Raw genomic sequence first — 24,833 nt, 5'->3', positions numbered from 1 at the left:
GCAGATTATTAGCAGAATAGAGATAAACCTGCTGGGTTTGTACGGCCGCTCTCATGGATACCTACGTGAAATAGACTGCAAGGCTTCAGGCGTTACCTGGGTCACCTTCTGTGAGAAGACTTTGCTCACTTTAGGTCAAACTGTAGCTTTAAAGCTACATCATCAAATACCATCTTAAAAGATTAAACTGCAGTCAAGATTCTCTAAAATTCGGTTCTTTTGCTGGTTTTGTATCTTCTTTGCTCTTTTTGGTGAATATGGTTTACTTTTTACTCCTAAAATGTTATTTTCCAGTCGAGCTCACTGAGCTCCTGCACAAGAGTTTGCAGAGAGAGAGTTAGTTTCAAAGTCGATGCCAACACAGCAACTACAGCCGGTGTTGATCTAAATAATCCTGATCATGATATGGATGTAGAAAAAGAAGCACACTGTGGACGTGATGTGGTGGGAATTACTGGAATAACCGCACTGGCACTTTTGTTGGTGGCTATGCAATTACTTTAACTAATTTTCCAAGGCATGTTTAACCAAAGTGTTTGCTTCGATTCAAGGAAATCGACACTTAAAATAATAATAATTATTATTATTACCAAGAAACTGGAGTTAAAGTGAAGTTAAAGAAATAATAGAGCTCCATTATTATGTAACTTTTTGAAGAGAAAAAGCTAACAAAGAGAAAACGAGCCAACCACTGCTACCCAATATTTGACACTTAGAATTACAAACGTCTCATCTCAGCCTTCAGCTTCATTCACTTCATTCAAGCCTTTATTCTGAGTCATAGTGTGTGTGTTTAATCAGCTTGCCTCTCATTGAAGCTCTTGACAGTTAATACATCATGTTAATAAACTATCTCTTTAGTCTTTTTTAGTTTAGCATGAGAATTACTGCAGTTTTACCACATCCCAAAATGTTCTCACTGGATGATCAACTTTACATTTATATTTTATCGTGATGGGTGTTCACTTACCCCGAAGTTGGAGGCTGCAAATCTGGCTGGAGCAGAGACATTGGTGGAGGCGGTGGGGTGGGCGTAGAAGGCATTGATGTTGGCCAGCAGGGTGCTCATCACTGCCGGCACCCCTGACAGCATGTACTTAGAGGACAGGCAAGAGAATTGGCTGAGCAGGAGAAGAAATGTGGGGAAACGGGCAGGGGAGAAAGAGAAAGGAAGATTGAGGATATAAATGCAGTTAGCAGGTTAAAAAAAGGCAGAAGTGGTTATGGAGAGGCGGGAAGGAAGGTGGGTAAGCAATTAGGATAAGACAGGTGAGGACAGAGGGTAAGAAGGTCGAGAATGAGACATAAAGAGGCCAGAGGGGGAATCAGTGGAAGCAGGAGGAGGATATAAATTACAGAGAAAAGGGAGAGAGTAATTGAAGTGGACGCAGGAAGGCAGGAAGGAAATAGCGAAACATAATGAGAAGGTGAAAAACAAAAGACACAAAGAGAGACGGACGGGAAATGATCAAAAAATTAAGTCAATGAAGATGAAGAAAGAAGGAAACTTCTTGTGTGGACCCGAAATTAATATTGCCAATGATGATTTAACATTGGGGGGGGAGTTAAACAGTATTTCCCTCTGAAGACCCCAAAAAAAGCTAAAGGAAACTGGATATGGATGGACCAAATGGATTTGAGTTGGGTGCAAACATACCCTGGGTGTAGAATAAAATCTGAGATGTGCAAGCATTTTTCTGTCCCCATAGCTACATTTGAATCAGTTTTGGTCCACTTGGTTTTGGCTGTGGTCTAAATATCTTAGCAGCAATGTAGCAAACACAGAATGACACAAAACAGGAAAGCTGATGCTGAAGGCAGCCAGTTTTAACGGAGGCTGGAGAATGGGAACTCCTTTATTCACTCTAAAGACTGGCCCCTGTATCCACGCGTCACAAGATGATCTCATATTCTTTGTGTTGTCATTTTGAATCCACACGCCAGCAAAAGATGTGGAGTCATACGAGGGGGTGGAGAGGTTTCAGAAAGCCACTGAACTGAAAAGATGCATGCAGCTACAGCAAAAAACTGTCTTTGAGCCAAATCTCAAAGTGATGAAACCAGGTTTCACTGTCGCAGAGGAAATGGCTCATTCAGTGGAAGATGCTGCAAAAAGAATACGAGTATTTGCGAGTGGTAGCTTTTTCTGAGAAGCAGAGGCTGTAAAGAGCAGAGAAACTACATGATAAAAACAAACTTTCTCACACAGAAAGCAGACACTACACTGAGTTGTCATATTGAGGGGAAAAATAATATATTACATTTAATTAAACAGCCAGTTGTATGGCAACTGTGCGGCAACCTTCACGTAAAACGTAATCAGAATGCATTTTTTCAGTTGACTAACATGATGACTTTTTTATATGTTAAGTGGAGCATAATGTATGTGAACAAGCTTTTAGGGAAACTGACATTTAATTTCTTTTTACTGAAATAAAACATCTCAGAAGCTGCAAGTGTCTGGCCCCTGATGTCATTGATGTTTCCCAGTGTGGAAGTTTGAAGCGGAGCCCTTAGAAGCTCACTTTTGCAGGATGCCAAATTGCTTCTAAACTTATCCACAAAATTATAAATTGTTTGGTACAAACAAATACACACATACCATTTAGAGTGTGTGAAATGTTAGACAGGGTCCTAAAAACAGGTGAATAAATTAATTTCCTCATCGGTGAAGGAGCTGTTCGGTTCACCGAGTTCTTAGTGAGACTTCTATAATGGCCACAGTGTTCTTGTATATTCCAATCACCACTTTCATTTGGCTGTGTCATTGAACGGCTCATATCCACATTTCCGCTGGGACAGAGTCTGGCCCACTTCTGCTTACAGCTTCACTTCACTCAATATTTCCCCACATGATTGCGTTATGTGATTGCGCTCCTTTTCCCAGCACACAAAACCAACACACGTCCCTTTAAGCCCAAATTCTGACATTATTAATGCAATTAAACCAGGATGTGTGTATGAATGCTTGCTGAGTGCTTCTGTGCCCCTGCCTGCAATGATCCAACCAAACAGCAGGGAAATCTCTGAGGTGAGGGGTCATCTTTTCTCATTAGGTGAGATAAACTAATTTGCATGTTGTTTATAGTTCATGACATTAATGCCTCCCATCACATTAACATGCAGGAAACACACAGGTCCACAAATAATACCGACGAGCCCCTCCTGATACATCTACCTCACATCACAGCCTGTTGGATGGACTGTAGTCAAGTGTTCGGTAAGTTTGCAAACAGAGCTTACGTCATGGCCTGGAAGATGGACTCAACGCCGTAACGCATCGCAAACTCATCCACAATTTCCTGTTGCACTTCATCAAAGTAAACCTTCCACGCGTCGTCTCCCTGAGCGGCCGGGATCTTCACCGCGCCGCCTCCCTCGACATCCGTCGTAAAGTGAAACGTATTCTAGAGAGAGGATTTAAAATTTTAAAAATGTAACTGTAATTATTAACCACATGAAACAACTTTGTTTATTTTAGGAATCTGTTTTGTGTTAGCAAACAGACTCAGACGTGTGTCTACTGATCCTCAAAAAGTATTTATGAATATTTCCATTTCAAACAGAAATCCCAAAGAGGTGTGAAAAACGTTCCAAGACTTTTCGGATAACCAAAAACAATCAAAAGTCATTCCTTCAGTGCCCTCCTCTCACCTGAAATCTGAAGGTGATCAGTCTTTCTCGGTTGCTGCCCCTAAGCTGTTTTGTTTTTATTGTTGTTTCTGTAGTTATGTTTCAGTAAGAATGGAGTAAAAATGGCATCAGTGGTTTATCAGTGATTGCACAGATATTTTTCTATTTCAGCAACCAGTTGCAAAAAGCTGCAGTGACCAACTGATTGGCCAGAGGTTGAGCGTGCAGGGTTACTGGTGGGAGGCAACCTGCTTCCAAACAATCCAATCTGCCATCTGGTCAATAAATGCAGACAGATCACACAGACTGACTGCCACGAGTCTCTTTACAATAGGAGATGTGACTCAGCTGGTTATATTCTGGTTGTATTCATATAAAAACAAGGTCACCGAGCGCCCGTGCCATTGTGCAGTTACACTGCGTCTCTATTTGTGGAGAAACTTCAGTTTGAAACCTGTGAGGTTCTGGCTGGACTCTAAATGTAAGTAGCTAATTTGAATTTCTGTTTAATTCAATCTGATTTAATGTCTCTGTGTACACAGCACTGATTTATTCACAGCTGACTGCAGTATTGTCACACACAGACTGCATGTAATTGTCAACCTGACCCCGTTCAATTGTAAACAGACTTATCGCACACGACCATAATCGTTGTGCTCGTGCCGTGGTCTCTCTTTTATGTGGTAAATTGTGAAAGCTGTTTTAACCATTTCTTTGTTGATAGCTTCATCTGAATAGAAACTATAGCATAGCAAACTGTTTAACAAATACAGTCAGTGTCCCCACGACATGTTTGATGTCCTTTACCTCATGAAGGCACATGTACTGCACGTGGTAGGGCGCCACCTTCTCCTCTCCCTCAATCTCCACGCTGATCTGAAGACGGATGGCACCAGACACCGCCGACTTGTCTGTCCTCTTTTCTGTAAGTAGAGAAAAACACAGACACAATTACTCTGAAGTGAAACATCACTCAGAGTTGAATTTGAGATGCTCTTTAGGTCTTAGATGACAAACAAACACTCTGAGACATTTATTCCCATAATCCTCTGAGTTCTGAGTGACTACATACCCAGGGTATACCACACGTCCATCTCTCCACTGAGCGTTCGGACCTCAATGATGCTCTGTCCCAGGAAGTCGTCCGACTCCCTCTTCAGACGCTGCTTCACTCGCGACTTGATGTCATCGTCCTCGTCCCAAACCCGCAGCTTGATCCGATCTGATGAGTTGTGGCACTCGCTGTGCAGACAGGGAACAGGTGGGTGGGCTGTTGTTTTGACACATGTGGCAGCACGCAGCTGAGGCATATGCAAGCCCAGAGCAAATAAACATATGTTTGAAATGATTTAAGAACCACATGCTTTATCACTCTGCAGCCAGCAGCTCCTGACTCATTAATTTGAAGGAAAAAAAATGTTTTCGTCTTGGCTATATTTATTAAAAAAAAAATAAATAGATGTCCTAACCCAAAGCTGAAATATAGCTTGAAGAAGTGCATGTGACGCAACTTTACATCGTGCATATTTTAAATCTCCAAACCTCTCCTCTTATGTGCTTTATCCGTACAGAGGAAAGTTTTAAACTTCTTAACTGCTCTAAAATTCATATAAATATACAAAGTGAGAGGGCTACCAATGTTGCACCAGACAATAAAAGCTAATAAGACGCATTAGTGCTAACTGACCCACACTGGTCTGCAGCTGTTCAAATATTCCTTACTTATTAATCAGATTATATAATAAAGTCAATGAAAACCAAAGGAGGGCATACAAAATTCTATCAAACAGAACATCCACAACATTCAACCCACTGACAGGAGGCGTGCTTAACATGACTGCTGCCTTTAAAGTTGGATTTTCCTGGGAAACTTTGGTCTAGACATTGACGTGGGTGTTACTTTGAAACGTACCGCCCACCATTGCTGCGGCACAATCACACACCTCACATGTCAGGCCTCCCTCATGGAAACAATGTTAGACCACAATATAAAAACTTGATGAAAACCCAGGCATTAATCTGCCTGGATATATGATCCCAAGGCCACAACCCATTGGACCCAAAGGAACCACAGATACTGATACTACTGCTGTATATGCATTTTGCTATTTCTAAGTCCTGCACACCTTTACATCTGTTCCACTGGGCTCCGTGTACTTAAAAAAGATGCTGTGATCAGGAACAACACAGCAAAGATGATCACGAGGAATACTCTGTGCAAACCCACACAGTGTTGAAAAGACCTCTAACGAACCAAGTGAAATCATCTGTGTGGGTTTCCTATGGATGTGCGGGACCTTCAGGAAAACGATTACAAATCATCTTCTTGCACAGCGGGGTCACCGTGACAGAGGCACATAGCTTTCAGCTCCAACTACGTTTTAAACCTGGAGGAAAACAGCAACTTGCACTTACAAGCTGAACTTTTCCTCCCAGACTGGGTTCAGGTTGCCGTAGATTGTCTTTGTTCTCTTCTTGGTTTTACCCACTTGGATGGTCACATAAGGATCACTGGAACCTGTCCTGTCCTTGGCCTGGAGACCCTGGGCACTGACGACTGACACACACACACACACACACACACACACACACACACACACACACACACACACACACGCGCGCACACACACACACACGCAGAGAAAATGACTATGAAAATTGCATAAGAACAACAAACACCTACTCCCTACCATCATCTTTCGGTTTCTCATTCACATACACATCGAAACACACAATATCACCCACACAGTTATGCAAAGCCTCGTAACACAATACTCGTGACTCACAGGCAGATGTTGGGTAACATTTTTTACTAAATATCTTAAATAACCGCGAGGTTTTGTGCAACAAGTGGTGAAAGTAGGCTTTAAAAAACCCTGAGGCTATGATGTGGTCCCACTGTTGCACCAGAGCAGTGAAGCCTGTAGTGTCAGCAGCACATGGCATGCAATCTTTTTTTATCTCCTTTTTGCACATTGCATTCTGTATGCTGCATCTGTACCTTACTCTCCTAAAACAACCAAGCAATAAATGAAAAGCCGTTTCTGTGACACCTGGCTCTGTTTGGCTTCTCTCCAGTCAGCTGGCACAAAACTTTTTTGATAGACGGATGATCTGAATTGTGTCATTTATCAACAACGGAAGGTCAACAGGTACCAAGGAGGGCCAACTTCATTTCTGCCATCTCTCACTGTCACTTTAATCCAGGTGAGAAGGCAAGCGGGATTTCTGCAGCACATACTAATGAAGGGAACTATTCATAGCTGCAGACTTTAACTAGAGCTGAAGCCTGAGGACAAATGAACTAAGCAACATGCACGCACATTTTCTAGGACCGGGAGGAAGGTTATTGACAGAAATTCGACATGCAGGGTGAGCTCAGGGTGAGTCTCATCATTCAGAACGTAGCAAATGATGCCGATTGCACAACCTGTGTGTGTCCGAGGCCATAAATAGCTGTTGCTTAACAGCAAACACTGACTGTAGTTAAAGAGTGTGACATGTTTTTTGTGTCTAATATTTGAAAAAAGCCAGTTCATGTATGAAATGTAAACAGGCGATCACATCCGTTTTTAATTTTAAAAATAGAAAAAAGAATAACACATTTATGCCATTTATGAATATCTACACTCAACCATTTTATTAGGTACACCTGTTAGAGTGCTTGTTAATGCAAATGTTCAAATAGAGCAATCACATGGCAGCAATTCCACTCATGCAGGCATGCAGACATAGTCAAGATGAGCTGCTGAAGTTCAAACTGAGCATCAGAATGAGTAAGAAAGGTGATTTAAGGGACTTGGATGGTTGTTAGTTGTGGACAGGCTGGTCTGAGTATTTCACAAACTGCTGATCTGCTGGGATTTTCCTGCACAGCCATCTCTACAGTTTACAGAGAATGGCCTGAAATACTAAAATCATCCCGCGAGCAGCAGTTCAGCAGAAGAAAACGCATTGTTGATGCCAGATTCACCAAAAAAGCTGGGAGGCTGAGTAAATTATAATTCTTTGACAGTCGCATACCCATATTTTATTTATAATAGAACATAAAAAACAAATTAAATATTTGAGCTTAGAAAATGTACCATATTCAAGGGCAGCAACACGTCTCCAAAAAGTTGGGATTGAGCAACAAATGTCTGGAAAAGTAAATGGTGCTAAAAACGACAATCAGGTTAATTGGCGACAGGTCACTGACCTGTCTGTGTATAAAAAGAGAGGCAGAGTTTTTCAGAAGTAAGGATGGGCAGACGTTCACCACACTCCAAAGAATGATGTCTAAAAATTGTGGAACAAATTCAGAATGATGTAAATCCCATTATTAGTGCCTAATATCACTGAAAGAGTCTGAGAAACTTGAAAAATCTCTGTGCATAACGGGCAAAGCCTTTTAACTGCATTCACATGCATCGCTCCGTGGGCTCAGGAGGTTTTAGCTCAACATATGCTCCCAGCCAGATGACTTTCTCCTGCTTCTCTCCAGGGAAGGTTTTGTGTATTTCAGCAAGACAACAACAGCACGGCTTCACAGTAGAAGAGTCTGGGTGCTGAACATTTGCATCATCGCGAAACTAAAACTACAGCAAAGAAGACCCAGGACTGTGAAGCAGCAGGAATCTTCCATCAGACAAGAACGGGACAACATTGTTCTCCTGTTAGTCCAGCAGGTGGTCTCCTCAGTTCCCAGATGTTTGCACACAGTGGGAAACATGATGTCATCAAAATCAAAATTACCCAATTTCTTTAAATGGTCCGTTTTCTCACTTTAACATTTGTTTCCTGTTTTTTCCCAAATAAAATGTCGATTAACGAGATGTATGTTCGAATGTACGATTAATATGCTGTTATGAGCCATAACGTTCCAGTCATATATTTGCTGTCTGTTCATTTAGTGGCCACGTCTCTGTGCTAAAGAGCATTTTGAATATAAATTGGTTATTCCCTACTGGAATCGAGTGACTCTTCAAAGAGCTCTCTGTGAAGCATCTCCTGTCAGTCCAGAGGGGTTCGAGTTAAAAGCGCTTCGAGTTGTATTTCAGATGGATGACATGACTGACGTTTTAGACAGCTTGATCAATTTATAGACACATGCAGCCTTTTCTTTATCGTGTTTAAAAAGTTCACTTGTTTAAAGGGTTTTATCCCATTTACAACTACAGAGAAAAGCTTTTCTTGTGCTTACAAGCAGCCACACTGATAGGAGGACTGTACAAAGAGATTATGCGTCCAAAGCTTCTGAACATGTACTTTTTAAAAAACTATTACTGTCATGGTCCTGGGTCGGTGACCCAGCGCTTTGAGTCTATTATTATTATTTTCTAGTTTATTCTGATTTTGTATTAGTTCTTTGGGTTTGGTTGTCGTGTTTATTATCCCTGCCTCTGTGCTCTGTTCGGGTTCCCGAGTTTTGTGTTGTAAAACAGTCTGTGTGTTTCCTGTTTTACTTTGTAGGTCAGTCTCGTTATGCCCATCACTTCCAGCTGTGTCCCCTCCTGTGTGCCATTTCCTGGTTACCTGGTGTGTGTATTTATAGTATGTGTCGCGTCGTCTGTGTTTCTCTGTGAAGCTTCTGCATCATTTTGGTATGTCTCCGTGTCTCTCTGTTCCTCGCCTCGTGTCCTCGGTTTGTGTTAGTTTTCCCAGTTTAGGTTTATATTCAGTTCTGCCCTCACCTGGTTTTTCACTGTAAATAAATCTCCACCTGCATCTCCACTGCCATCTGCATCTTGGCTCCTCGTTCATTCCACCACACGACTGCTGCCCCAGCCGTGACAATGACTGCATATCAAGAATTGGTTGAGTATGTTTGTCAGACCTCGTTCAGCAGGAAAGTGAATGACAGCCATTAGGTTATGAATGATTTTCAGCAAAGCAGCAGCTCCACGCCCGTCCCTGTATCTCATCTTTAAATGAGCTCATCTCTGCTGATTGGGGAGACAAGGTGTGATGGCTGCTATGGAAACACTGCTGCCAATATATGGTGTGATATGTCTGGTTGCTTTGGTAACAGTGGCAGTCCTGATGATGTGCGGCGAAGAGAGGTGGGGATGTGAATCCGTTCAAATTAGTAACTCCTTCCTATAAACAGTCAAAGTTTCAGCACAGCTCAGTAGACGGTGTGAGGAAAGAAGATGCTTTATGAATATGGGTGGATATTTTTTTAGCAACTGTCGCGCTCCGGCTCAGCGACACTCTGCTTCACTTCTACACAGCTGCAGGTTTACACAGGTGTCGGCGACAACTGTGCGAGCTTTCCTAACACTCTCATCGGATTTGAATATGCATGAAAAAAACTGCTTTGCTTTTCCAACTTTCTAACACCCACAGTCACTCTTTGGGAAAGTGTCGGAAATTGTGCACTGAGGCCTGGTTGACTAAAATTTAGGCCTCCTTAAAGGCACTGTGTGTTTTTTGCATTTACCAGAATAATTTATTTACTAACGGACATTAATGACACCTTAGGGACTCAGCCAATCCCAGGTGATCCCAGCCCATATCAGCTGACACCTTAGCTGAAACCCATTAGCCTGACTAAAGCTGCTGCTGCCTCTGCAAGACACTTTGCAACCCACCATCCAAACCAGTTTCATATTTGTCACTGATGCCTGTGGAGGTCTTGCTGGTGCTGTAACTACTGTATACTTTCCACATATAAGCGGAGATTATTTTGACTAATGTGGGGCCTAACTAAAATACACTAAACTAAATGTGGCTGAAGTCAGTGTTAACCCTTTAAGACCTACCATAGAACCAAGTCCGCCAGAGCTTATATTATATTTTTACATGCTGTGGAGCCATTTTTGGGAGCATTTCAAGTTGCTATACATCAATACAACCATTATAGCCCAAATTTTAATAATATGTCTGCATTAAGTGCATAGTAATTACATAAATTGCAAAAAAGTGCAATAAACTACAAAAAAATTTAAAATCGTTTTTGCTTTTTTAACATATATTTCTAGTTAGAGAAATTTAAGAGGCGTATCCCTCAAAACTGTAAATACAAAAAAGTTGCACAAAATAGTTTCCCACCAAAGGAAATTAATTTTAAGTGTCTTCATAGTTTTATTTTTGAAATACACCAATTTTCATATACTGCAGGAAAAACAAAAATAAATATTATAATGCAAATTTGCAAAATAACAGCATATGCATCAAAATAAACTATTTCCAGCAGTGCAATATGAGTCCTAAGCATCCCAGAGACGACACAGAAAGTCATAAAGTCAAAAATAACTTTTAAAAACACCAGTATTGGCTCATAAGGCCCTGATGGTAAAAAACTACATTTCCTCAAAAATGACGTCACTTCCGGTTTCGACATGGCGGACATGCAATGGTTCACGCTGATGGACATAGGAAGTGTTATGAACAGCTGATCGGATCTGCAAAGCGTGTTTCTGGAATATTATGTTTTTGTTGCTGCAAGTGCTTTTTATGCAGCTTTTGCAAAGCTATATGTGGAAGGAAACCGTGACCGAGGACAAGCTGATGGCATAAGATGTAAGTACAACTCCTCCGGTTTCATATGCAGAAAAAAAATATTGCGCTAGCTCACGTGATTGCAGTGCTACCGAGATTTAAAAATAGTTAGGCAAAATGGAGCGTTTCTGCTCCGACCGGCTTTAAAGGGTCAATAATAAAAGGGAACCTTTACATTTTACTAGAGTGAAAAGAATCTGGGAATTACTTTTCCTGGATGTCTGCAAGAAATTTGCTCCTAACAGGAGTCTGAAAATGTTGGGGAGAGTTTGTGCAAATGTGTTTTTATCTTTCAATAGCTGAAAGTGAGACAAAAGCAGAGGCAGATTAAGGATGCCTTGTAGTGAAATGCGGCATTTGGACTCCAGTTTAAAACTACCGTAAACATTTCAATGGTCTCTGTAGAGAAAACAGGCAACTGTTTAGGTCTTTAACTTCAAATAAGAAGTAACAAGTAAATACCATTGATGGTGATCTTGGCTGACCACTTGGAAGTGCCATCCAGCACACTCTGTTTAATGTTCTTCATGTTCTGGGTGTGGACCATCTTGGAGACGTTGAACACTTTACGGATCTCCTCAAAGATCTCTGGCTTGTTCCTCTCGCGGATTTTCATCCGGTCTTTCATGGCCATGATGATGTGCTGCGTCCGGTCCTCTGCCCCGGTCTTGGAGCTCTTCTCGGCCGCTCCTGAAGGCGATGCAGCGAGTTCACAGGAAGCAATAATAAATATGACAATTCAGCTGTCAGGTAGTTTAATAACTTTACTTACTTTGCAGGCAGTCAGCGTTTAGCAGCTCTTGGCATTTCTCATGCACTTTGACCCCACACTCTGCACAGCGCATTCCCTGCCGGGCGATGCCCCACAGCAGACCCTCGCACTCGTAGCAGTAAGTGGGTGTGGTGGCGGTCCACACTTCAAAATTGTGCGGCGTGGTGCAGGAGATGGGGTAGATGAGAGCCTGCAGGGTCTTCTTGTATACGTGGTTTTTCTGTTGGAGGAAAAAAGAGAGAGAGAGGAAGCGATAAAGAGAATGTGCGTCTGAAAGAAGCATAAAAGCGAGGAGTAGGACTGGTTTTTTAAAACATTTCCCAAAGAAAGTAAACGGAGGGAGCAGACAACAGCTTAGAGACTGATGTGGAGCAAAAAGGCGAGGATGCATAACAAGGCAAGACAGAGGACGATGAGGTCAGTGACAGAAATGCACAAAAGACTATTCGCACTTAGTAATACATAATTATATAAAAGTATATATTAGCTAGTTGTGTTCACTGTAGTCTGATTTAAGTAAGGTCTGCAGAAGTAATTCAGGAAAGCTGTCAAAATTAACCACAGCGTAATTTTAAGGAAGTATCATTTAAAATTACAGCGAGCTTTGATTATGTACAGCAATTAATTTGATTGAAATTCTACGACTTTTCTCTGACGAACTAAATTCTGATGTTGTAGGAGGAGTGTGGGAGGAGGTGAACAATCTATACAAGACCAGAGGACACCTTGACAAGAAGCCCAGTTTGATTTGGTGAATTTTGTATCGAGGGCAAGTGAGTCATTATTATTGTTAATGCTCTCTTTATTCTTTTCTTTATAATTACCATCGTAGAGATGCTGGTGTAGTGGAGTTACTAATAGAAATGACTGTTTTGTATCAATACTTTCACTTTTATTGATCTGACCTTTTGATTTCACTTTGTGCTTTTCTGTGATTTTATCACCTCTGATTTCCATTTGTCTGCGACTGTTTTTGCCACAGGATGAACCTTTAGGCTTTCTGAATTGGTGAGAAACAAACTTGGAATCGGAATCCAACAAAATAAAGAGTCTGCAACACAATTCATGAAGGTTTATATATTATAGGAAAAAAGGTGAGAGGCCATCAATACGGTTCAGTCCACCAACACAACCTATGGCCTTAAAACTAAAGTCACTCAGTTATAAGGTGAGCCGGTATTTATTGCATGGTCTATTTTTAGCATTGCACTTGAGCTGCACAAGTCTTCTACACTGTAGGACTCTAGTAAACTGCGTTTCATCCAAATAAGAGGCTCTTAATTTTTCATGTGTAATTATACTCTGAAAAGAAAATCCCAACCTTTGAAACTCCTCCTGTCCTCTGCTGTATCATTTTCTGCCAAATCCAGTGACCTACTTTATGCACTTTAATTATTAATGCTTCTTCTGATATATAATGTAATCACCATCATGACTTGGCACAGGCGAGGCATGGAAAAGAATTGCAGAATGAACTATAATAAAGTATATTGGATCTCCAACAAACAGATTAACAATATGGCTGCAGGATAATGACAGCAGGAAAACAGTTGGAGGGAAAAAAGTGTGAGAAAGTGTGTGTGACTGTTTGTAAAAATAAGTTGAGGTCTGCGTGAGTCCCCATTAGCTGGCATCGAGGTGACAAGTCTCCCTGTAGGTAACTCACACCTTTATTGTGTGTGTGTGTGTGTGTGTGTGTGTGTGTGTGTGTGTGTGTGTGTGTGTGTGTTGATCTGTATGGCATATGCACTTGGCCACTCACAAGCTCTTCGTCTTTCAGGGAGGTCCGTGTGGCCAGTGTGTGGGCGAGTCCAGCTTTCCTGGACTGTAGCATAGACTAGAAATGAGAGAGAAAACAGAAATCAGGACTTCACAGCCACAGAGAAACACGCAAACAAACACGTTTAAAAGACAAAGACAAAGAAAACTTTCAGCTTTAAAATTCAGGAAATCAATAGTTTGTGTGATGTTGGGCTTTTCTTTGAAAGCAGTGAAAGGTCAGCATCACAAGAACGACACACGCTTTTGTTCTCCTTTTGTCTTTGAGGCACACTGTCTGAAACACACTACTCTCACGTATTGTCTCCTTGAGGACGAACCCTCACGCACGCTCGCACTGCTACAGTTGTGAGGCTCTTTGTAATGAACGATTAGCAGGAATCTTTCAAATTTGCTCGGCAGGTTTGTCGAGGCTGAAGGCAGAGTTTTCAGTGGCACAAAGGTGGTTATGTTTTACCTTCTGAGATGAGCAGATAATATTCACTACGAATATCACGTATGTCATATATGAGGCTGTTAAGTCATAGGTTAGGTTAATTCAGGGGGGCATGGAGTAACTGCCCACAGATTTACATTTTATGATTAAGTGTTTATGGAGGTGCTGAAAACCATTAAGTGTACAAAAAAGATATAAAAATAACAAATGCAGATAGGATCATGTGAGCTGTTGCTCTGCCGGTATCATCACCACACAGTGATGCTCCTTCACAATACAGCGAATCTGCGAAACATTGTTAGATAATTGTCGACACTGCAAGATCTTACTATGAACCCTGAAATGATACAACTATACGTATTTATTCACTGTATTTATGTTCATTACTATTGGCTTACCTTGCTTTTTTACTTTTTTTTGTATTTCTTGGTCACCACAATTTGCTTATCTTCACTAACCTGACCTTTTGGTAAGTTTTGGTTAAAAAAAAAAAAAAAAACCACACAAGAACAAGTTTTGCAGTTGGTCTTCAGGTTTTTGTTCCACATCTGGAATTTCAGCAAATTGAGCAAAAATATAAAAAATAAGATCAAGTTTAAATTTTAGGCCTCTGTTGTGCGGCTGTAAGAAATAAAAAGAAGCACTAAAGATGCTCTGAGAGAAACATCATATATTAACTTCTCTCGTGTCTCAGTTGGAAATGTTATCGTTATCCTTCACATCTCTCTATGACCTGTTCTTGGCTGGAGTAGGCGGCACTCGATTATTCAAATCATGTGTCAAACGCGGAGCCTTAAGCTGAAAGCTTTGTACAAGAAAACGAAGCTAATATCATTACTGGATTTTGATGAGTCTGCTAACACAAAGGAAGCCCGGTTATGTTGAGCTTGCTTTGTGCTCCGCCCCTCTCTGCATCATTTTCACTCTCAGCATTTCAACATTTATTGAAGTTGTTCTCCTTGCTTCCAGTCTTTGTGCTAAGCTAAGTTAATTTTCTGCTTCTTGTTGGTTTACATTTAATGTGAAACTATAAGAAAATTATTGACTAAAAAGGAAGTAAATAAAGAGAACACAGGTTAGAAACCACTAAAGCTGAAAAGTGTTTCCATTTCTCATTTGTGTGACGCACCTGAGAATATTCTTCAAATACATGCACAGATTTCTTAATCCTACAGTGACTCCTCTCACAGCAGCTTGCTGTCAGTTATCATCATGTTAAACTGATCAAAGTCATTTATTTGCAGAATGAGTCATTACGAAACTCTTCACTTGAAGAAGCAGTATTTTGATTGAGTGCAATGAAGAGTTTTCTGATTGTTAGTTGCCTGTATTTAGTTTAGCTTCCTTCATTGGAAATTAGTGAGAGGGAAATCAGATCACAGTTACCGAGAGATACTTATTACTCTCTTTTTGTGACATCAAGGGCTAAAATTAATTAATTTACAATGTCAAAAATGGCCCATTATATGGAGTGAGGGTTTTTTGGAGTATAGATTGTATATATACACATTCAAGGTCTTAAACATCTATATCAATAAACCAAACTTTCACTGGTTCTGTCTAACCTAACAAAGGTAATTACGTATCGTAGCTTTAATATTAGCCTGGCATTGGATCACACTGAGCCCTGAATTCGTGCTCATATGAGTGGAATGAGCTGTTTCACATACGTGTCACATTCACTGAAACCAGGAGAACCATCAGTATGATCAGTTTATAATCATGCATGTGAGATAGATATAAGACCTTCTGCTTAGTCACGGTTTTTCTGATGATTAATCACATGCCAGTGCCACAACCTCCTGTTATTTTTCAACTAGTTTGTTGTGTTCGTGTGAACTTATCAGTGAAGTGAGGTTATCGAATTCTCTGAACAGTCATTGCGAGCCCTCTTAAAACACCATCGTCTTTCCTGTTAGAGCTAACTGTTCAATAATTTGCTGTAATGGTCAGTTCTCTGACATAAGCCTCTCTGGCTGAAGTGCATCAGCCTGAAAGGTATTACCAAGCATGCTTAAAGAATTAAACCCTCTCCAGCCGTGACTCACTGGAAAATTTCTTTTTTCTTTCTAAATGCTCAGCTTCTCCTAATCCATTCTGACAGCTAAGCTCATAGAAGTGGATACGATACCACTGGACAGGTAGACAGCCCAAGGTGAAATATCTTTAAAGTGCCAAAAAGAGGTCAGTCGATGCTGGAAAACATAAAAACATGTCCGTGGTCCAGTAGCACAGACTGGAAGCTCCTGTCTGTGAGAAGGGAAGGTTAAAAGAGTATCTAGAATTTATATCTTCATATCTTTTGTAGAAGGATGTCCTAGCAACAGGATGCAACGCAATTATTTTATTCTATGCCAGGGGTGGGCAACTCCAGGCCTCGAGGGCTGGTGTCCTGCAGGTTTTAAATATGTCCTTGATGCATCACAGCTGATTTAAATGGCTAAATTACCTGATCAACATGTCCTGAAGTTCTCCAGGTAATGAACTATTCATTTGATTCAGGTGTGTTGACCCAGGGTGAGATCTAAAACCTGCAGGACACCGGCCCTCGAGGCCTGGAGTTGCCCACCCCTGTCCTAAGCAAACCTAGCCCTAATCTAAATGGAAAGAGATCCATAACTTTAATTTCAATAACACCAGGGTTTAAAAAACAGGACTGGCCATCAAATGTTATTAAAAAAACAAAACACTTTAAAGGTTTTATGAATTTTTAAAGTTATATTTGTCATGGTGAGTGCTGTGTGGCAGGCAGGATGAAGAGCCCAATTGCAGGACTCGGAAACAGAAAGTTAAACTTAGGGCGTAGCTAACGCTACATAAAAATTAACTTAACAAAAGCTAACTATAATGTCAAACACAAAAACTAGAAACTAAACTGTACACTGGAGACTAAACTGGGAAACACGAGCTAGGGAATTCTCGGAACACGAAGGGAGCAAACACAGCACGGAGTGTAGCTTAACAACGCCACAACGACCAGGAGAAGACTGAGGACTAAAACACACATCGGAGAACTCAGAGAACGGGAAACAGGAGGGAAACACAACTGCAACTAATTAGGCAGGACGTGACAAGAGAAGGAAAAGTAAACATGCTAACAAAGCACACGAGACTATCAAAGTAAAAGCGGAAATACGGCACGCTGCAGCTCAGTCCACATAACATCACAATCAGCCAGAACCAGAAGTCCACTACATCTAGTCAATACGCATCCCACTGTATCTATGTGTGCCTGTTTCCTGGTTTGGCTGCATTACTCTTTGGCTGGACACCATGTTGCTCCTAAAAAGCTCTCTGCTGTAAGTGTGCTTTGCATTGTAAAAATAGCAGCAATTTTGTAATTATCTTATTTCTATTTATCTGAAACTTTTACTCTTTACAGGTAACATCACAAACCACTGTCTGTTCATATTTTTACTCTTCTTTCCGAGTTTCTGCAGTTTCATCCTCAAACTACTTTAGCTCCATCTGAAAAGTTTCTTGTTCATCCGTGGGCATCATCTCCTGTCTGGGAAACTTACTCTTTATGATTGATGAATTGACAAAGCTTGATGAAGTTAGATGAGCTTGTTCAAGAATCTTTATATCCCTTCAAACCTGATCTGTCACATCAGCCATTGAAAGAGTGACCTTCACCCTGGAGCATCACTTTAAATCAAAGGAGACGAGTTTCTTTAATCAAACAAGTCTCAGGGACTGAATATTCACAGCTGCAGCCAATGGATCTACATCTGAGCCTCTCCAAAGTACTCAGCTGAAGACTGAGGGGAGAAAGCCACTACTTACCTTAACATTTATTAGCGTTTTTGTAGAGTAGTGGATGTGTTATGTAAAAAAAATGGAGCGGTTTAATTGAAAACACAAATCCCCCTCAAAAAAAGGCCAATCTGAAAATATTCACACAAAGTTTTGTCAGCTTATTTTGAAATAAACGGATTTATATTTGACTCGTATGTGCTGCATGTGTGTGCACGCTCACACTGAATGTATGAAAACCCACAAAAGAAAAACTCGCACTGAGCAGATCAAAATGCTTCGCTACAAAGCAGAGTTTGAAACAAAGCGCCTCAAACAAATAATAAAGTAGAGCAGCTGAAATCTCTGGTGTTTTACTCACCATAGCCTGAGGGCCGACAAAGGCAGGGAGACATGTGCAAAGAAAGAAAACAAGAAGAAAGAAAAGGTTAGAGACAAAACAAACAGGTTCCCCTCTGAGAGGACCAGCAGCTTTTACCCTGAAACCAACAATTCACTGCTTGCAAACAAACTACTACCCAGCGATCGCTGCTGTACAGTGCTATTTCAAGCATGTACCTGCAAATTATCAATCTTTAAGAATCAAATCAGGTGATTGTAGTACGTACAACTCTTGCATCAGTTTTTTTTAATTCCCACTTTAGAACCTGAAGGCCTTTAATAGGTCATTACAGCTGAAATCCATAAGTAAAGTTATGGCAAAACATCTCGTGCACCACAGTCACAAAGAGAAACAAAAACTATGCACTAGACAAAACAACACATTGGAAAATCCCCGTAATACATATTTGTGCAATGGGTACATGAAAAAAAACAAGCAAATGAGAGCAACGGTTGCTTTGGTGACCATCGTCAGGCCAACAGTGTGTACTCCACCAAAGCTCAGCATTGAAGCTCATGAATCTGAAAGGGGGACTATTATGCTTTTATTTATTTTCTGACTTGTATGTATTGGTACTGCACAGGTTAGTAAACCCTGTGAACCAAAAGCTGAACCTTCAGACTTCTGTGAACGGATTCAGCTTTTTTTACCTTACACGATAACTTTGAGACGCACTTTTGGCTGTGAGCACAGAAGCCCCACCCTTCCTTTGCTGATCCTCTGCTGCTCAAACCTTTAGTTTATGGTAGCAGCCAATAAGAAGAAAGTTAGCTTAAAAGGGGAGGAGCTTAAACAGGAAATGAACATACTAAGTCCCCTATGATCTATACTGCCTTAGCTTTATTTCGGATATTTATCAGCAGTTTCTTTAACCCAAACGTTTCAACTGAGTGATAAGGAATGGAAGCTGCAGATATTCATTTTTTTCACACTGCTGTTTTGGTGCATACGGTAAAAATACTGTTAACTAACCAATAATAAAACCTCCCGTTCTTAAAATTCATAGACTTAATTGATATGTCGACACACCTTTTGCTTCAACAGTTTCAACTCTCCTGGGAAGGCATCTCTCAAGGATTAGGAGTGTTTATGGGAATTTTAGGCCAAACTCCCAGAAGCACATTTAAAGGTCAGACACTGATGTTGGATTAGAAGGCCTGGCTTGCAGTCAAAGGTGTTCTACTGGGCTTAGGTCAGGACTCCATGCAGACCAGTCAAGTTCTTCCACCCCACAATCTCTCATCCATGTCTTTATGGACCTTGCTTTGCGCACTGGTGCACAGTCATGTTGGAACAGGAAGGGTCCATCCCTAAACCGTTCCCAATATGTTGAGAGCATGAAATTGTCCAAAATGAAAGAGTTCCTTTCACTGGAACTAAAGGGTGGAAAACAGCCCCACACCATAATCCCCTCTCCACCAAACTTTACACTCGGCACAATGAGTTGCTGTGATCCCAGTCACTTTCACTTTGTCATAATACCCCAAACAGCTGACTGTGGAATATTTAACAGATTGGAAATTTCACTACACTGCTGGAATTCCCTGAGCTCCTGGGAGCGACTCACTCTTGCATGTCCAGCTGCTTTATCTTATACACCTGTGGCCGTGGAAGTGATTGCATCACCTGAATTCAATGATTTGGATGGGTCAGTGAAGACGTTTGAGAATATAGTTATATAGCTAGACCTTCACTTTGCCAATAATTAGAAATGCAAAATAATTTTAGATATAATCAAATATGAAACTCATGCTAGCTGGGAAAACTTAATTAAGCGAGTTGTTCATTATTCACAGCAGTGACACTTGACTCCATCATTGTAGTTAAATGATAAACCTGTTTTATTGCTCTCATGTGGGAGATTGTTTAGCTCGCTTAGTCACGATTGACTGACATTTTCAAACTGGTACATCTGCATATTCAAATACAAGTCAGTATGAAAGGTGGCTGTCTTTAATTTCAATTAGCTGATCAAGTTTAGGGTCAGAAAGGGTCAAAATTAAAATGTCACAAGGAAAATGATTGAGTGTTTGCTTACCAGCTCACTAACGAGGGGAATGGGCCTTCTCTTGCGGAGATCTGGCATGCTGTCAATGCCAAACGGTGTGTTCCCCCTGTACACAACAATCGAATGTGGAAATGTATTGATCGGTTTTTAAATAAGGAAAACAGTACAGCATACCTTCAGTTCACGGCCTTAGTCGTTTGCAGATTTTTCTTTAGAGCCTAACTACCCACAAAAACCACAAATATCCTCCGCAATTTTTTGGGAGGAATTTGTAGCTTGTGATGGCGAAATACCCCTGTGCTCAGAGGCGGAGACTTGTAAGTAGCCAATCTGAGGGCGTTCTATATCTCTGCTGATTGCATCTCCAGCATTCTCGTATCATAGCAGTCTTCTTAAAGCCCAAATTAAGGGTTTAAACTATAATAACAGGAATTTATATGCATTTTATGACCACACCCAAAATTCACAGTTTTTCACTATTCACGGGTGCTCTAGCAACGTGACACCTGCAAATTTCTAGGGTCGACTGTATCATACTAACTCGCTTGAACGAACACACACACACATCAGAAGACCTTTACTGACCCTGGCTTGGCCCACGGGTGCTTGCTGAGGTCACCATCTTGATCTCGGCTCTGAAAAAGAATGTCATAGGTCAGGCGTGCAGCTACTGGCTCTGGCTTTACTGGATTCATAACAGTGGTGCATGCACATGCACAAGCATGAGCTATAGAGGAAAGTGAAAAGGAAATAACAAGACAGAAGCACAGGGACTCAAATGTGTTGGTTGAGTTTCAGTACCGCATGCCAAACAGGACTCTGCGATCAACTGAATTGTCGTCATGCATATATGAGCCTCATTAATGTGGTTTCCCCTTGTACAGTAAACACAAATAACATGTGCTCCCAGAAAACACAAACCAAATATTTACCATGTTTTTGTTTTTTCTTCTAACAGGTATTAAAGGAAATACCACAGTGACTAACACGTTTCAATCTTTTATGTCCTAATCAGTGCGGGCATTATTGCATATACATAACTACATATAACTGAACATCTAAGTGATATAAATGCAAAAGGAAAATTAAATATAGACACAAGCATGATGGAAATGTATAAATACAACAGAAATATAATTATAGAAAGAACAGTTTCTTTAAAAATACTGCGTTTATAATTTTAATGGGGGAGAAACCACAAAATAAGTAACCTGATCTCCATCTTGACTTCCATCTGTAACACAGCACAGAAGAAAAAAGAAAAACAAATGGAAAACAGTCACAGACTAGTTTGTGAAATAACATGCCACACCCTGGATTACTCATTTTGTTGTTAATTCCTGAGTAATGCTAAAAGCGGCACAGTTGCTGAGCTATCAGATAGATGAGGTCTGAGGTCATAAATGTTTCATTAACATGTATAATTTATCATGAAAATGACTCCTAATATTTCGCTTCTCCTTCCTCTTTAATGTGAGGCTAGCTTTCCAAGGAGATAATTAATGTTTTCTAATTCAGCAAATGGCCACTGCCTTAGAGGAGTAAGGGACTCTTGAGTGGCAGGTGATACATTACTCTCAAGGGACAAGAAAAGTGTAGCGCCAGCAGAAAACATTTGGTACGGTAAATACCCAACGGAACCGTTTGGTACTGGGGCTTATTCATAACCTCTGGGTGAGGGTATTTAAAGAGGACACCGGTGGTTAAGCTTTCATCAACGAAAACGATGCACTGCAGCCAGGACAGATCAAAGAGTTTCAGTAACGGGAAGAGGCTTTGATGACAGGAAGCTGGGAAGGAAAAGTTTTCCTGTTTGTTCTTCTAGAAACACTTGTGTTGACAAAAAAGTTAAATGATGACTCAGTTACCATTTATAGACATCTGAATGAATTAAAATACCCATTCTCCTTTACTGAGAAGATGAAGTGTGTTCATATCGCTCTTCATTTGAAACATTTTAATGGTTCATCTACTCTAATCACAAAAAAAGCAAAAAAAAACCCCCCAAATTAAATTAATCAGATATTTTTATCCAGTCCTGACTCAAAGAGTTAAATTAACTGAATCAGTTTGATCAATTAAATTCTATGTTTTTGCTCAATTCTTCGTTAACACAACACATCTCAGAGTGGAATACAGCTTAATAAATCCAATATTCTCCGGTTAATGACCAGTATTGGCTGTTGAAACATTACCAGCATTGATACTGAAAAAGTTGTACAACCAAATAAAATTCATACAATAAAACAACAGATGAGCCCAACATTAAATGTCATGTAATGACTACCTTGCTCAAACTCATCCTGAGAGAAGGTGGACACACTGGCAAGGCTGCGCCTGGTCTCTCTCTTCTCACGAAGAATCTGCTGAAAGCTCCTCAGACACTTTAGCCTGCGCTCATCCATCTGGCTGATCTCTGTGGATAGCTCTGCTGCTTCTCCTTCTGATTTGTCCTCAGAAACTATAGGGGCGTCCATGCTAGTTTGTTGTGGTAGTGGGACATCAGTTTGCCCTTGCTCTTCCACGGCTGCAGGTTCGTCAGCCAAAACCGAGGCCGACAGTGAATCCGCAGTGGTACATTGCGAAAGCTGAGCTTCTTTAAGGCTCACATCTGCAAGAGTTTCTGCATGTTTTTCTGTAAGGCCATCAGGTTGAGGCAGTTTTGCAGCACTACTGCAAATCATGTCAGGGCAGACTGGGAGTTCCTCAGGACACGGTGGGACAATGTCAGAAAAAGGGTGTTGGTAAGTTTCTGTACACTCCAATGTAAGGCTGTTGATGGCTTCTTTAAGCATAGGCTCCACATAGAAAGTATCTAATGTATCTACAGTGCTGGTTATGCTTTCCCTAAAAGCAATATCATCACCACCAACCACATCACCTTTTTGGGTTATATCAGATGTTTGAACCAATTGTGTCTCATAGCAAAAAGGTTTTGAAGGCAACTGAGTTGTAGGCAGCTCTGAAGGCATTGATATTTCAAAGTCTGTTTCTTCTTCAGGATTCACAGCTCCAGGTGCTTCAAGTTTGCGCAACGCTCCCCGCAAGGCAGAGCTAAAATCAAGTACTGCTCTACCTATGCGTTTGACGTTGAAACCCCCAGCTTGGGGATCTGCATTGCCAGGGTGAGAGAATTGATTTCCTAAGCTTTGGTTACTGACGTCAGTCACGCAGGATGGCTCAGTCCACGTCATTGCTGTAGACTCGTCATATGCTAAATACGTTTCAACTTGACAAGTTGTTGTAAAGCTCAGATCAGCTGAATGCCTAAAGTCTGATTCCTCTGCTTCAGCATCATGCCCATCAACTGAGTGGTAACCAGAACTTTGCGGGTAGGACAAATCAGCAGCACATTCATATGCTACAGTGGAGTTTTCACTGGGATCTGCCGATCCATGAATCCCAGACTGGTTCTGAGGCCGCCTCCTTCGCGGCTGCCATTCCTCTCTGCTAGAACTGCTGGCAGGTGAGTTGTAATGCTTTCCAGAGTGTATAGAGAGATGTTCTGAGCTTGCATTAGAACACTGCCCAGATGTACCATATCCCGTCGCACCACTGTATTGTTCCCAGCTCCCAGCTCCTTCACAGCAAAGAGGGCTCACACCTTCATGCTCCCTTATGTAAGCTGTTTCCCTATGCCACACGGATTCCATAGGTCCACTGTGTGTTGGTACAGCATTAGTCCAATGTTCCTCCCCATCACGAGTCCTCTCTTGCTTTCTTCCATGACTAGATGATGGTCTTTCTATGTCTGATTCAGATTTGGAACTATGACCAGAAGACAAAGAGCTGGTGCTCAGGCAGTCTTGACCATCCTGCCTGTCAAGGTAGCCAAAGCTGAGTTTTCTTGCTATAGCGCCTACTGGGATATCAGAGCTATGCTCAGAGGTATCCTCTGGTTCCTCTGGTTCCTCTAGTTCCCGATGATCCACTGATTCAGCGATTGGGGAAACTGTTGAGTCTTCTGGCTGGGATAGCAGTAATTCTCTATGTATGCTATGGCACTCATTGCATGCTTGAGGGAAACAATTTGACTCTGACTTTGGCACTGCACTACCTAAACTGCCATAAGCACTCGCAGGCCTCCTGCGGCAGGATGGACCATCTTTGCACCCTACCCCTGACCAAGTACCTGCATGGGCTGCAGGCTTGTTGCTAGAACGAATGCCCTCAATCTCCAACAGAACAGCATCTACACACGATGATACTTCCTCAACTGACCCTCGAACTGAGGTCAGGTAATCCCTGAGGTCGGAGATTTCCTCCTGGATCTTGTTGATCCCCCTCAGCTCTTTTAGAATGTGCTCGATGATGGCACTTGACTCCTCCTCTTTATCTTCATCCTCTTCTAGCAGTGTACCAGGGAGAGGTCTGTTAAAATTGTAGTCAACACAGTCACCAGTAGAATAAGGTCTCTTTGGCCGAATACGGGGTGAGGCAAAATTCCTTCCTGCTGTTGATACGAACTTCTTGCCATTCACGTCTGGACCAACCGGAGCATAGTGTAGGGGTGGCCGTAATTGCTCCGGAGCATCCCGAAGTCCTTCTTCGAAGGAGATTCGTTTAATATTTGCTGGTGATCTAC

The 24,833-nt window shown here is 41.3% G+C and overlaps 1 protein-coding gene across 1 annotated transcript in view; it reads right to left on the bottom strand.

Annotated features, from left to right (window-relative positions):
- The window catches only part of unc13ba (unc-13 homolog Ba (C. elegans)), a 184,722-nt gene that overhangs the window by 47,991 nt on the left and 111,898 nt on the right, over positions 1–24,833 (bottom strand). Inside the window, exons 12-21 of the mRNA XM_086315494.1 lie at positions 20,834–20,883; positions 20,279–20,354; positions 13,650–13,724; positions 11,888–12,107; positions 11,578–11,805; positions 6,049–6,190; positions 4,706–4,875; positions 4,441–4,556; positions 3,244–3,407; positions 971–1,121 (exon numbers count right to left, since the gene is read on the bottom strand). Of these exons, the coding sequence (XP_086171620.1) occupies positions 971–1,121; positions 3,244–3,407; positions 4,441–4,556; positions 4,706–4,875; positions 6,049–6,190; positions 11,578–11,805; positions 11,888–12,107; positions 13,650–13,724; positions 20,279–20,354; positions 20,834–20,883 (1,392 nt within the window). The remainder of the gene's footprint in view (positions 1–970; positions 1,122–3,243; positions 3,408–4,440; positions 4,557–4,705; positions 4,876–6,048; positions 6,191–11,577; positions 11,806–11,887; positions 12,108–13,649; positions 13,725–20,278; positions 20,355–20,833; positions 20,884–24,833) is intronic.

Source organism: Aulonocara sp. 'chitande type north' Nkhata Bay, linkage group LG12, assembly GCF_057382095.1.
Source record: "Aulonocara sp. 'chitande type north' Nkhata Bay isolate Kocher_YH1m ecotype deep benthic linkage group LG12, A_spYH_male_GT1.1, whole genome shotgun sequence".
Taxonomy (NCBI): Eukaryota; Metazoa; Chordata; class Actinopteri; order Cichliformes; family Cichlidae; genus Aulonocara; species Aulonocara sp. 'chitande type north' Nkhata Bay.
The sequence above is the reverse complement of the archived record's forward strand: the minus strand, read 5'-3'. Positions and strand labels throughout refer to the sequence as shown.